General features: G+C 33.3%; 1 protein-coding gene across 3 annotated transcripts; it reads left to right on the top strand.

Moving 5' to 3' along the window:
* The first annotated feature begins 3,011 nt into the window (after positions 1-3,011).
* Positions 3,012-6,106, top strand: LOC107494788 (B2 protein). Of its 3 annotated transcripts, none has more exons than XM_016115825.3 (6): positions 3,012-3,115; positions 4,063-4,638; positions 4,717-4,817; positions 5,319-5,402; positions 5,507-5,617; positions 5,699-6,106. In XM_016115825.3, exons 2-6 carry the CDS (start codon positions 4,074-4,076, stop codon positions 5,744-5,746), a joined length of 909 nt encoding a protein of 302 aa, XP_015971311.1. In that variant the 5' UTR covers positions 3,012-3,115; positions 4,063-4,073; the 3' UTR covers positions 5,747-6,106. The 3 variants fall into 3 exon arrangements, with proteins under 3 accessions (XP_015971311.1, XP_015971310.2, XP_015971312.1); XM_016115824.3 differs by having other exon boundaries at positions 3,022-3,115; positions 4,049-4,638; XM_016115826.3 differs by having other exon boundaries at positions 3,045-3,115; positions 4,025-4,638.
* The last annotated feature ends 9,674 nt before the right edge of the window (positions 6,107-15,780 follow it).

Genomic DNA, 15,780 nt, shown 5'->3' on the forward strand with positions numbered 1-15,780 from the left:
TGTCTTTTATATCAATATTTGGATATACTGTTGGATATATGAAGATGGTTTCAAGGTACAATTTATACTTTATTGTATATGTATAATTTTTTTCTTTTTTTAAGTTTATGTACTAGTCATTCTACAAATATTTCATGATTAGTAAAAATCTTTAAGAGTAAAATTATAAAAATTTGAATTTATTTAGAATAAAAGTAATGTGATTAAGTTTAATTTACTTAGATATGGTTAAAAAAATAATTGAATAACTATGTACCGTAAAAAATTAATATTATTGAAAGATAAAATTAAAATTTATTTTTATGTATCGTTTTTGTCCCCAACATTTTTGTCCTATTTAAGTCCCTAACGTTTTAAAATCGTCTCAATGTTGTCCCACCGTCAATTCTGTTAACAGATCCCTAACGACAGGACAACATTGAGCCAATTTTGAAAAGTTAGGGACTTAAATAGGACGATTTAAATGTTAGGAATACTTTTGGGACTTATCCCAAACGTTGGGGATAAAAACGATACTTTACTCAATCTTGTTTGTCACAAAATCTCTAGTTCCTTCTATAAAAAAAGGCGATAGCTTGAGAAGAAATAAAATCTGGACCCAAGTCCTTTTTTTTTATCTCATTCTCAAATTTTTTCTTGGTTCAATCAATTCTTTGTCACTTAAATGTTATTATTTTGATTATTTATTTCTTGTAAAATATTAGTATCATTTTGGGAATATTCTGAACTAGAAGTTGAATCATTGATAAATTTATTTTCAATAAATTTTACCTTTCTTGATTTAATAACTACATTAGACACTAAGTCTAATATTTTATATGCTTTAAAATTTTGAGCATATTCTATGAAAGTTCCTTTTTTGACTCTTGGCCCCAATTTGATTTTCTTTTGATCAGAAACTCGATAAAAGGCTAAACACCCCTACACTTCAGATAATTCAAATTAGATTTTTTTTCTTTCCGAATTTATAAAGAAAAACCTTTCTATATCTTAATGGTATCCTATTATGGATATGACATGATGTCAATAACGCTTTATCCCACAAATTGTAAGACAATTTCGCATTTAGTAACACTGAATTAACCATATCCACTAAGGTATAATTTTTCTTTTTGTTGTTATGTGTTCTGTAACTATGCCAATATGCATATTTTAGACTTTTTTTGCAACTATAGTAATTAGATCATTCTCTTCTACGCACTAAGTTGGTCTTTGATACTTTCTTTTTTAGAAGTTTATATTTTTTAATGTAATGTCCTTTCTTGTGACAATGATAACACTTTTTTTTTATCTCTTTTTGCTTACTTTGAATCTTTTCGAGAACTTTTTTTTCTTCTTGTTGGTATTGTTTTCACTAATATGATTCATTTTAAAACTTTGAGAAAAATACACAGCATCACGTTTTCAAGTTTCGTTCTCTATATGTATATACCTTAGTAATTTCTCAATTGTGAAATCCTACCAAGATGTAAAAGTTTATTCCTGTAACCATTTCAAGATGAAGGCAATTTTGAAATAATTGTTCCAACTTGTAATAATTCAAGGATCGTTATTTATAGATCACGAAGTCTATTTACAAAGATTTGTATTTCATGAATTTGATCCATAACAGGCATAATATCATTCATAATAAATTCAAAATATTTCAACATAATAAACTTCTCTGTTCCTTGTCGTTTAATATTGTACTTTTTTTTCCAAAGACTTCCAATCCTCCAATGGTGATTGAATTGAAATGTAGAGATCATAGAGTCGGTCGGATAAAGTATTGAGAATATGACCTCGACATGCAAAAATATCTTCATCTCATTTCTTCTTCAATTGAACAATCTTTTCTTTCTCTTCCAGTGTGGAATTTTCAGCAACATTGATAATTGGAGTAGTTTTCGCGTCAATCACATATGCAAGATTAAGAATCGAAAGAAGAAACATCATTTAGTCCTTCCAACGGTTGAAGTTCGTTCTATCAAAGCGATCCAACTTGACAAACTCTTGATTCATGACCTTGAACGTGGTATTTTGATCTTGTACCATCTTCAAGAAATATTTCTCTAACATTGTTGGATATATATGAAAATGGTTTCAAGGCATGATTAGATTGTTTTCTTTAGAGAGATATTTGTCCACACTTAGTTGCTATAGGGTTGATGACAATACTCTCACAGGATACAATGAAACTTAAGAATTTCTTAATTAGCAATAATAAAAAATTCTCAACTCTCTTGAACAAAAAAAATCTTTTAATAATTAAAATACACACTTGATTAATATATTTAAATAGTAGACAAGAGTTTTATTTATATTTATTGCATATAACAATTATAATTTGTCTATGTATATAAATGATTATGACTCTTCTATTATCAATAAATATAATATTTTAAATATATACAATTATTAAAAAATTATATCCCTTTAACCAAATAATATTATATACTATTATCATAATTTATAATATATAAACGATTAATAACTATTTTTAATACTAATAATAACATTAATAATAATATATTAATTAATCAAATTTGTAAATACCTATACAAGCTCACAAATAAAAGTAGGCTATTATAATTCGTGAAAGAAGAGAAAAAGTAAAGAATTTAGTTTGCAACTAAAATAAATAATTTTTTTATGATAAAATTTTGATCATTAAAATACCATTTACGTTACAAATAAAATAAGTAATACGTAACCCTTATGTCGTTTGTATATTACGCAAAAATATAAATAATTTTAAATATTAATGTATGTATAAAACTATAAATAATGAATTTAATTTATTTAATTAAAAAAAGTCCAGTTCCAACTTCCAACTCAATTTATTGGCGATAATAATATCTCCGGCAGTTTCTGAGCGCGAGTGCCACGTGAATAGTGCACATTCAATGAACCTCGTCAAGTCGTCGTCCGTCGCCACTCCAAACGCATAGGTGTCAAAAATACAAAAATGTGTATAAAACTATAAATCAAAATCACAGTGGCAATATGCGCAATTGTCTCAAAAATGCATGGGCACTTTTGTAAATCCAAAATACGTAGAACTTATAAGCTTCTTTCCCTTCTCTCATTCTCTCTCTCACTCGCGTCTTCGAGGTTCTCAGCGAAGTCGTAAAAGGTACTCTCTCTTTCTCTTTCTCTCTCTGCGCTTTGGATCCTCAAATCTAGGGCTTCATCCTCATCCATCCTTCTTTGAAATTTCCCTGATCGGGTCAACAGTTTTCGTTATCCAAATCTAGATATGCAAGGCTAATCTTCATTTCTTCCATCTTTCAGTCCTTGTAATGTTACTCACTAAACTCTTCTTGAGTTCTGACTTTTTGGCTCTACCTCAGTAAATTGTTCTCATAATTGTAAAATACATCTTTGAGATCTTTGGTTCCTTTTTTCTGATCATAGTTGTTTCACTTAATTTGCGGAAGTGCGGATTTTTTTTCTTAGATTTGATTTTTTTTTTCTCCTTTGCTTGTTCCGTTTCTGTGTTTTGTTTATTGTGGTGCTGCGATCGTTATGGTAACTTTATTATTGTGATGGAGTTTCTTCAAAGCTACTCAGCCATGAGAAATGGATCTCATGTTACCAGAGTTGTGGTTATCAATCTGAAAATTTGACCGGTTGATTCGATGCTTGTTTTCTTTTTCTTTAACATATTTAAGATGGCTTCAGAATTGATATGATTGGTCTCTTGATTGAATTTGCGAGCTGATTGCAAGCTCTGAAGACGATGTTTATGCAATTTAACATTTAAAGTTAGAATTATTGCTTGTCTATTGTTGGAAATAGATTAGATTGCACTAGTACCAGTGGGTCAGTTTCTGCTTTTTGTGAAATGTTATATAATATCTGTGGTGTCTTGTACCATTTCTCTTGATTATACTAGTTTGGTGGATTTTACTTCCTCACTTTTTTTTATTATTTAATACATAAGTAGATGGACTTCAAATATCAATCTGCAACAATTGTATTCTTTTTCTGATTGTTTACTGCTATTTCCTGTTCTCACTGTATTTATTTATTTATTTTCAAGTGTTTGGTGTGCTGCTTGAAAAAGGTTTGTGTTGTTAGGGTTTCACAAGATGGAGGGCATGCATAGCTTCTGGCAATTGGGTGATGAACTTCGTGGTCACTCAAAGTCATCTGAGGATCACAAATGGTTGATGGTTGCTTCTAAATTGGCTGAGCAGACAAGATCAAAGGGAGAACGAGTGAATAACTTAGATCTCTCAAAGGGCGCTATTGAACCAAAGCCAAGAGATAAATTTGGGTTCCAGGAGGAGAACAAGTTTGACACACTTAACTTAAGCATGCTAAATCTGGACTCGAAAGTTACTGAAAATGTGAGCAAAAGCTCGCTACGGAACAGTGCTTACAATATTAATGCTGTGTACCACAAAAGCAATGCAAACTTGGTGGGAAACTTGAACAGCAACAAGTATAGTGCTAATATTCCGCACAACAAAGAGTCCAACAATAACAGCAATATCAATAACAACAATGAAAACAACAATTCAAATGCAGCTGACAAAAGGTTTAAGACCCTACCTGCAGCAGAGACACTCCCACGTAATGAAGTGCTTGGGGGATACATCTTTGTCTGCAATAATGACACAATGCAGGAAGACCTCAAACGTCAGCTATTTGGTAAGCAATATTATGGCTATTTGCATTATATTCTCTTATTCAAATACTTGAGGACTGATGCTTGCATTTATTTTGTAGGTTTGCCTCCAAGATATCGAGATTCTGTTCGGGCCATAACACCAGGATTACCTCTTTTTCTGTATAACTATACTACTCACCAACTGCATGGCATTTTTGAGGTGGGCTATTCTTAATTTTTCAGAGTACGCTTGAATATGTTGTGTGAAAGAGGCTACTTACTAGAATTCATTGGAATAGCCACAAAACCTGAGAACTGTTGTGTGCTGATTTGTGTTGTCAAAGAACAAGAGTGCACTACCAGCAGATTTCATTTTGGTTTTTGTGCCATTTATAGAATTAGAGAGGTACACTGTTTGGGGATTTATGTTTAGCTGCAGTGTCATAGGTCGTTTTGGGGTATCTACTACTTTTTCTGAGTATGAGGGCATGCTAATGACTCTGTTTGAATTCGCTCTCCAATAATTTTGTTATTCTTCATCTAGTGGGGTATGTTCTGTTTTGGGAATCTTGTGTTTTTGAAGAGGTCTGTCGTCTCTTGCTTCTTCTCTTGCTTCTTTTAAATAGCTAGAGTGTAATGGTGGAAAATAGAGAAGAAAAAGTTAATGATAGCCTAAGTGCGATTTAGTTTATTTAGTCATTAAGATAATTCTTGGTTGCAGGCAGCAAGTTTTGGTGGTTCTAACATAGATCCAACTGCATGGGAGGACAAAAAGTGCAAAGGCGAGTCAAGGTTCCCAGCTCAGGTAGAAATGGAAGAGTCCATATATTTAGAAAGACATATATTTAGCTTGTCTTTCTCTAAGATACTGAAGGGATAGTCAATTTTCTTCCAAAACTTCATATGTAGGTGAGAATCCGTGTCAGGAAAGTCTGTAAGGCATTGGAGGAAGACGCATTCAGGCCAGTGTTGCATCACTATGATGGTCCAAAGTTTCGTCTTGAGCTGTCAGTTCCAGAGGTATGACAGTATTTCTGTTCTCATTTACCAATATATGTATGCTCTCTCTCTAATGGTGTGGAATTCTGAATTGATTTTTAGACTCTGGATTTGATGGATCTATGTGAACAAGCTGGTTCGGCTGCATAAGCAAACAACCGAATATGCAACAAAAAAGAAAAAAGGATGGTAAGGCTTGGTGTGACAGCTGTGTGCTTTTTCACAGATTTTCCATGAAGCGTAAGCTTGGAAAGCCAGTTACGTGTTGAGTGTTGAGAAGCTGCTGAATAAATGATGTGGTGTCCACATGAAGATGCGTTGTAGCTTAAGCTTTTGCATGACATTTTAAATGTATGATTAAGTACAGACCTGCTATGAAATCATAGAGATGGCTGTCTGTACCAAGTAAAGTGTTATATATTTCTGTTAAAACCAAAGAAGAAAAAAGTGGTGTTTTTTGTAAGATTATCAAATATTAAGTTGCTTGAAGTGAATTTTTACTTACTGTCAGTTTGATGTCCTCTCAAAATGAGAAATGGATTTTTCTTTTTAATAATTTTTTTTATATAAAAGAAGAGTTCATTTAGAAGCTGCTAAACACAAAGCACCGACATTCCACCAAATTAGACAGAAAAAGCCAAAAAGGTATACCATTCTTGTTTCAATTGTAGAATATCGATGAAGGACATGGAATGGCATGGGTTGGCTTTCCGTGTCAATATGATTAAACAAATCACATTTTCCAAAGGAATATAACATGACAGAAGGGGGGTGTGTGGTCGGGTCCGGTGATCTGGATTTGATTTTAGTATTTTGTTGGTTTATTGTGAAGTTTTGAATTTGATTTTAAATTAATTTGAAATAATTTGGATTCAATTTGATCATATATAGTTAGTATAATTTTATAAATTTTAAATACTAAAATAAAATTACTTTAATTAAATTTAATAAATATTATATAATATTTATATAAATATATTTAAAGGTATCATTAATTTTATTATAAAATATGTATTTTTGCTATAGAGTATAAAAAGAATAGTGCATGCATAAAAAATTAATTACCAAATCAATTATTATGTATTTATATATAAATATATATTTAATTTATTTATAATATATATTTTATAAAATTTACTAAATTTGGTGATTGCTTTTTGTTGTATATAATTAGAATATAATTTTGGGATAGATTTGACCAATCCTTAATCCTAAACATAACCCAAAGCTGAAACAAGCATCCACCCATGACTTGTGATGAAAATTGAATCAGTTGCCACCAAGTGCAGAAGTGCTTATGTTTGAAAAAACAGAACTTGAAACATAATTTATTTATTTCTAACTTCCTTATTTTTTGGGGCTGGGTTTCTTTTTCCAATTTATCTTGAGGGGTTGATAGAACGAAGTGTTTTATTTTCTGGGTTTGAAAAACATAATCCATTAAAGTTTCACGAATTGATTTTTTTTTTAATTTTAATCAACAATTCAGATGATGACCCAAAAAACTTTTTTGAATAATTATTTTGTTCTATAATTTGTATATTGCTTGAAAATTTTGAGTATATATATATATATATTCCAATGACTTTATTATTATCTTCGTATGAAAATATTTTTTAAATTGGTGGAATATAGAAGTTATTTTTAGTATGTTGTAGAAGTCTTATCTTTATCTAAAAGTATCATTATTCTCTTTAAATAGTTATTTTTTTTCTAATAAGCCACACTTTTAGAGTGTGGCTAAACAAATATCTTTATAAAAAGATATTTTTAACATTTTTATTGGACTTAATAAAAAATAATGAAATGAAATTGTTTGATGCAAAAATCATTTCGTAAAAAATTGAAGTATAATTATTCTAATATCTTTTGAAAATGAGAGGATAAATTATTCTTTGTCATGTTCTCCACTTTTAACACAAATTGGAGGATAACTTATCTAATGACTTGTGTACTTCTAACACCTCACACACTCATGATACCATGGATTCCACATCCTGATGGATCTGTCTCAAGCTTGGGTACTTGCACATGCAAAACCTGAATAAGATCTAGCTGTAGTGGGTCTGGTTGTGATTGCGAAGTCAAAAAGTATAACGAGTTTGCAATAATCGATGGAGTCGTCTGAAAGTCGAACAATGACCCAAATCCTCCAACGGTGGCGCTAGGGGGAGATAGCGACAATCTAGCACAGTCCACTCTGTTGTGGATTCTACATCGGATGTTGTGCAACGCCTAGTGACCTGATTGCGAGTACCGTCCTTAGTGATACTCAGACGTGACACGTCGAAGCTCTTCATCTGTAATGTGAGCCACATGGAACATGTCATCCATATCAATGGCTAAGTCATCATGCAACTAACCGGCCACCGATGATGATCTAAATTCGTACACCGTGTGCCTCGGAGGCTGAGATGGCTGCGTAGTGGATGCCTCATTCGCCGACCATCTTCTGGCTTCTACTGTCGATGGTACTTAGGCTCCTCATCCTCCTCAACATCTAGCTGTTCCCTATGCTATTTATGTCTCTCACCGATGTGTGCTTGTGTGTGCCTTTGTCTCCGATGGGGATAATCCACTAGAAGTTTTCGAGGCTCATACAACGGTGCATACTGTAGGCTACACGAAGGTAGAACATGTAACAATGTGCATCCAGACGATCCAGGAACTTGCTACGGCAATTGCTAGCCCACCAAGTAAAGTACTCTACTGATGGTCGCATATTTGTTGTCAATATGACAATTGTTTGACGGTGATACTCAAAGCGGGCTCTTCATGCACCGTACAATCTACAAGTTCCGATGGTCACCACTTGTCCTCTAGTCTAATGTAGAAACGATAGGGGAGGAGCGTGATTAATAGTCCTTAAACAAATCTCTATTTCTCTTAAGAAACAAGACCCTTCGTCTTTGCTGAATTTTAAATAAACAATTCCGCTACATTACAAATAACATTTCTGCCAACTTCTCTCAATTTTTATTTATAATTGTGTTTAATAGAAATGTTTTTGTGGATGTGTCTAATAAAAATGTCTTTTTTATAGTTGTGTTTAATAAAAATATCTTTATAGATATATTTTCTAGATGTATCTCTTTATATATGTGTTTAAAATATAATAATTAATTATTGTTGACAATACATTAGCAGATAATATGTTGATATTCTATACTTTTCCTTAAATAAATAGTATATTGACAAATTTAATAAAAAATAAATTGACATTAATCTAATAAATTCCATATCCTTAAACCACATATATACAATGTCTACATTTTGTATTCACTTGGAGCATAAATAACTTGCTTACAATTTAATATTTTGTTAAGTACTAGTACCAAGACAAATGACGTAGCAAAATATAAAAATAAAAAATTAAAAATTTATATAGAATACTTTTTTTTGAGAATTATAATTTTTTTCTATTATTAAGAGATTATAATAATACTTTTTCTTAATAAAGAAAAGATTACACCTCTCTCTAATTATAAGAGAAAACTTTTAAAAAACTCTTTATGTAACTCAATGTTACTGTTGTTCTTGTTGGAAGGATTGATTGAAAATAAAATGAAAAAGTTTTCAATTTATAAGCGAATTCCTGTTACGTAAATCACCCATAACATAAAGTTACTATTCCTCCTCTCTCTCCATCATCAAAGTTTGATGGCTATTACGTATGAGTATTTTTCTTCTTTCATTATTTAGTTTTCTTTTTCTTTTCTATAATTAGCTTTACTAAACATACAATCTCCTACTTAAAGTTAATTTTGAAAAATTTCAAAATTTATGTTGCTCGTGTATTCGATAGGCCACATGAGAATCTATACTATTCAAAATTTTCTGTGTTGATTAGTTTTGTCATGGCATCTGCTAGATTATCTTTAGTGTGAATTTTTCGCATATCAATAATTTATTCCTCTACTATTTTCCGAACAAAGTGATATTGCACTCCAATGTGTTTTGTTCTCGAATGAAAAGGCAGAATGTGCAAGACATTCTGATTGTCACAATACACAAGAATTTTCTGCTGTTTGTGGCCGAGTTTCTCCATTAATTTTTGGATCCAAATAGCTTCCTTGCATGCTTGTGTAGCTGCCATATATTCAACTTCTCTAGTACATAGAGCTACAACAATCTATAACTTAGATAGCCATCTCACAGCTCTTTCTGCAAGTATAAACACATATCTTGTAATAAATTTTTGTTTATCACGATCACCTACAAAGTCTGAATCAACAGATCCATTGGCAATGAATTCCGATCCTCCAAAATATATTGTAATATTCGAGGTCCCTTTGATTTATCTTAGGATCCTTTTAAGAGCATTCCAATGCGCTTTACCCATATCTGCCATAAATCGACTTACCACCGCAACTGCTTGAGAAATATCTGATCTTGTACATATCATGGCATACATAAGGCTTTCCACCACTGATGCATACGGTACTCGAGACATTTTCATCCGTTATACTTCATTACTAGGGCACATACTTAAGGATAATTTAAAATTCATAGGAAGTGGGGTTGAAATTAGCTTACATTCTTGCATGTTGAAGCATTGCAAGATCTTTTTCAAATAGTTCTTTTGCGATAGCCAAATCTTCCTATCCCTTTTGTCTCGGTGGATCTGTATCCCTAAAATCTTGTTTGTTGGTCCCAAGTCTTTCATATCAAACTCCCTAGCCAACTCAGCCTTTAATTCTTGGATTTGATTTTTGTTAGAGCCTACCATCAACATGTCATCTACATACAACAGTAGAATAATGAAATCATTAACACCAGACCTCTTGTAATAGGTACAATGATCTGAACTAAGAATGTTGTATCAAAGGGTAATAATGAAAGAATCGAGTCTCTTGTACCAACACTACCTTGGCACCTGCTTTAGACCATATAGGGATTTAGTTAACCTACAAACCAAGTTTTCTTCACCTTGTTCTTCAAAACCTTCTGTGTAGTACCCTTACTACCAAAATGTCATGCTTTCGATTGCTTCACTCTGATAGCGAGGACATTACGGCAACATCCATATATTTAACAATAAGATAGGAGTCTTTTAACTTGAAACCGTATAAACTTTTCTTTTGAAAATCTAGAAATACTTTTTTTGAAAACTTATGCACATACATACAAAACCAATCACAACACTTCATATATATATATAAAACAATTAATAAAAATCCAGAGTTTTTTTATACAACAACTAATAAAAATTACAAATCATGACTCCTATGTCCTTTTTCTATTACAAAAATATAATAATAATAATGGCGAGAAAAAACAAATCACTAAGCTAATACAATGATATAACATAAATCATTAGCACAATAATCCCTTCATAAGCTTCTTCGTCCATCTTAAAAGAGAAGTCTGTAGAGGTGAGAACCTAACCACACGGTCTCACCATAGGAATTTCAGAATTGTCATAAGATATATAGAAGAAAACTATTTTCAACTGCAATGATCATCACAAGTCTTATGAATTTTTTTAAAACCAACGGTTAATTATCTGAAAATCTAAATTCATATTTTATTTGTAAAGAACTCTAAACCAAACATAATATTCAATAATGTTCCACTAAGTTATTCAATCACGACCTCCGGCCCAAACATAACCAAATCACAGCCTCTGGCCTAACACAAATCAAATTACGGCCTCTGACCCAACACAAAATCAAGTCACCACTCAAACCACCATATTCCAAACCAACTAGTTACAAACACAAGTAATGGAGTTCATACACAATCAAGAGCAATTATAGAAAATATGGCAATCGTGGAAATGCCATGTCAGGTGCACCTATCAGAATCGGAACAGACCAATTACCAGATATACCTATCATCGCCGGCATAACCATAAAAAAGATCATTAAAAAAGCGTGAGCCATTATTAAAACATTATAAAGTTGATGATTCCCACCAAGAATTTGATCGCCGGGTCGTGCTAATTCCATACGAATCAATACTGAGAAGCATGTGCCCATCACTCCAGCAATGGCACCGAAGATGAGATATAGAGTCCCTGTATCCTTGTGGTTGGTGGAGAACAGCCATCGGACCGGATTTGTCATAAAATGGAGAATCTTTCGTTTCCTTCCTTATCAGAGAGGGGCCCCTTCTTAGGGAGTGGGGCTTTTTTCTTGAAAAAGGGGGAGTGAGAGGGTAAGGAAAGAGGGGTGGGGAAGGCACTAAAAATATTCGATTGCTCGTCCGTTAAAGTCCTATCTGCCTGCCTGTTGATTTAGTACATTCCTATCCCCTCCCCTTGGGGAGTTTGATCAATCTTCCTCACCCCTAATGGTTTAGATTGAGCAGCCAGGTGGGGGAGAAAGCGGCCGTTGCACTGATAGGAGTGTAATCTAATTGAATCTATCTATCTTTCCTGTCCTTGAGGAACAAGATTTGCTTTCATTATATGGGCAATATCGATCTACTAAAGTAGATTATATGGATATAGAAAAAGCTTCTGATTTGGATGAATTGGAAACATCTCTTTTCCATTTTTATTTACGTAGTTCATATCTTTGTTTCGTGTGTTCCCGGGAGGGATTTAATCTCTTCAATCTCAGGATACCACCTAAATAACAAAAGCCAGAGAGTAAATAAAAATGGGTAGGGAAGAAAGAGTCTGAGGTCGGGTCGGATAAAAGGGAACGAGGAGGCAAGCCCCCCATCTTCCGCATATCTTACTCATCCGACATGGCATGAATCACCGAACCCGCACTCAGGAATAGTAATGCTTTGAAAAAGGCATGATTTATTAAGTGAAAGACGTTAACCGAATAGTTAGAGATGCCGCAAGCAAAGATCATATAGCCTAATTGACTGCATTAGCAGTTAAAAATCAACATTTACATAGGCAAACCAAATATAATATGCACACCTAAACAATGTCACACATAAATGCATATGATGCATGCCTGTCCTACTAGCCATGAGCTCATGCTCCAGTTAAATTGCCAAAATCCGACACACCCAGTAGCTAACTTGAATTTGGTCTCTCTGTTGTGCATCTCAAGGAGGCATATAATCGGGAGATTAGTGCCCTACCACCTTTTCATAGAGGTAGACATCAGGGGGCATAAATCGGCAAAAGAGTGTCCAACCACCTTGTCCTGATGAGACCATGCTATACAGATCGGGGGATTAGTGTCCTACTACCTTGCAACTAGAGAGAAAACCACGAACAAGCGGGATTAACCAAACAGCCCTTGTTTGAGTTGTCATACATATCTAGGAGAAATCAAGAAGGGGATCCTAACCTTCCACCCTCTCTCAACAGGCGATCTTACATTCTCAAGAGGAACAAAAAAGAGGATCCTCTCCTTCCACCATCTCACCAGGGTCGCACTTCTAACATATACAACTAGGATATAGTGCCCATGCACACTCTTGGGATATAGTGCCCGACGCACTTTTCAATCTCAATCAAACTCAATTCATAATTATAATTTGCAAGCGGTATTAATCCTAGCCCTTGCCAGCATAGTGAATCACATCTCATTTCAAAGCTTAAAAATTAGTTTTCAAATGTCAAATAGGGTTTTCAAACTTGCTGAGAAGGTTGAACCCGTCCAAAAAAACAGAGTTCTTTCAAAAAAATAGGACGGGTGCTACAAAATTTCTAAGTTTCAGTTTTAAAGCCTAGTTTTCATACCTTCATAACTTTGTTTCAAAAATTCATTTTTTTCGCCCGTTCTTCGAATGTTATAATCTCGTCAAACCTAGTTTTCATTCAAACAAATTTCACAAATTTTCGAGATCCGAGGACCAAGTTATGACCTGTCAAATTTAGTTAAAAATGACTTTTTAGCCAAAAACTCAACTCTTTCAATATAGACTCCTTTCCAAATTCATTCTTTTCAAAACTTTGCTTTTCTTACATCACACCATTTAACACTTTTTCTCGAATCATTTTCCTTTAAAAACCAATACCACCTTTTATAACTTTTTCTGAAAACTCCAAAACTTCACTTAAAACATTTCTCTTTTATAAAAACTCATTTTCACTTAACCAAAACCTCAAACTAACTTCAAAAACTATTTCAAGTTTGAATCTTTTTCAAAAGATTCAAATATCATTTATCCTTAAATCAATCACTTAATTAAATCCAAACTTATAAAAAATTTGATAGCACCTCCCATAAAATCCGGACTTTACCACCCTTCACGGGTTCCATCCAAACCACATTTCTCAGCCCTTCTCAATAGTTTCAAAACCAAGCAATTCCTCAATATAAATATATAAACCAGATTTTCGATACAAAATCATTTCTCAATATAAATATATAAATCTGATTTCCGATACGAAATCATTTCTTAATATAAATATATAAATCCGATTTTTAACATAAAAACCATTTCTCAGTATAAGCATTCAAATCAGCTTTCCCAAATCTATTTTCATCAACAACCGCACGCCAACTCAAAAAATTAATAACCAATATAACCATCAAGCGACCACTTCGATAACAACCAATGATTTCCAATAATTCAAGATAACCAATTCAACAACACCAACTGACAAACCAGAGTATCCAACTTCTCAAACAGTTAATAAATCAATCTATAAAATTCATGAAATCATAAAAATATATTTTTCATGTTAATATCGACTTGTAATGATTCTAGATAATAAAACAGTTTTAAGAAAAGACCCCTACCTCAAATAGTCAAAACCCGAAAGCTATAAAATGCGTCAAAACCCCTTACTCCTGGCCCACAACAGCGACAGCCGTAACCTCAGCTCCACTCCACTTTTGCAACAACCATAGCAACTTTAGTCATACATGCAAGAATCGAAATTCCACCCTAAGGAAATAATGCTGCAAAAATCTCAACAACATGTATTAGAACAGCGATTAAAAAGGTTTTCAGAGTAAAGATAACTTACTGTACCCAAAGGAACTAAGTACAGCATAGCCACAACTCCAGCGGTTAACTTCGGCGAGCTCCAACAGCAGCGACTACACCCAGCAGCGGAAAAACTCACTGTGACAACATCATCCAATATATATGACTTAAGCGACAACCCTCATGGTAATTACGACTTTGGCGTCACAAAAAGGAATAAAAAATATGTGTAGAGCTTACCAAGAGGGTGGCGGATCCAACGGTGGTCAGAACGGAGGCATGGAGCTCCACTTTACTTTTTAAACTTAACATAATACATAAAATATTACATAGTTTCAACACTTTACTTTTTAAACACCTTATGAAAAAAGCAAAAGTTTCAGCATACATATGTATATATAGTTTCAAATACCAGGATATTCATATGGCATAAAATATAAGAAAAAAAGTGTGATGCGAAACAGAAGCTATAAGGTAGGCTTGATGTGTAAAAGATTACATGGGTCAAACATGTGATGGTAGGGTAATATGGCGAAAGGTTACAAAACAGGTTGGTATTAAAACCATGGGAATAACGTTCGCGCACTGATCTTATACCAACTTTAGAACTTCGACGTGACGTACCTTCACTATTTCCAGCCGTGTTTTATCGAACGACTCATCTGAAAGTTCTCAACGTCATCAGTCACTTCACAAACATATAACCGGTCACAAGTTTAACATTCACAAAGCTCTTTCACGTGAATCAAAGCTCCACTTTCTGTGATGTCACACACTTACAAGCTTCACCTTCCGCATCCACCAACCGTGCCCTAAGAACTAACGCATCTCTCACTATACCTAAAGATCGCACGTGACACTAAAACAAATCTCAAGTTTACTTAGAAGGATACAAGACCTTGGAAAAAGACCATCGATAAGGACAATATCCGCAAGAGCTTGAAAGAATTATTGAAATCACCAGTAATGAAGAGTGTCAGAAAGATAATCAATTTGGCAATCTTAAGAATAACTCCCGAATCAAAGAAATCCAATAGAAATAATAAGATGAAAAATAATGCAGTAATTTGAAACAAATTCAAGCTGAGTCAAAGAAGTATAAAATTTTATTGAAGAAAAGTGGCTAAAGCCAACAGTAGCGCTTGCAAAATTTAAGAGTATGATTTGAACACCTTTGAATACATGATTTTTAAAGAATGAAAAACTTAAGGAAAATTATTTCACATTTTAAAAGAAAAGGTACGCAACCAACATTTTACAAAAGAATGACAAGAGCACAAATGTTGCGTCATGTTAGAACAAGTGCAAGTTGATTATGCAAAGTTTGAAAAATA

This window comes from Arachis duranensis, chromosome 6 (genome assembly GCF_000817695.3).
Source record: "Arachis duranensis cultivar V14167 chromosome 6, aradu.V14167.gnm2.J7QH, whole genome shotgun sequence".
Taxonomy (NCBI): domain Eukaryota; kingdom Viridiplantae; phylum Streptophyta; class Magnoliopsida; order Fabales; family Fabaceae; genus Arachis; species Arachis duranensis.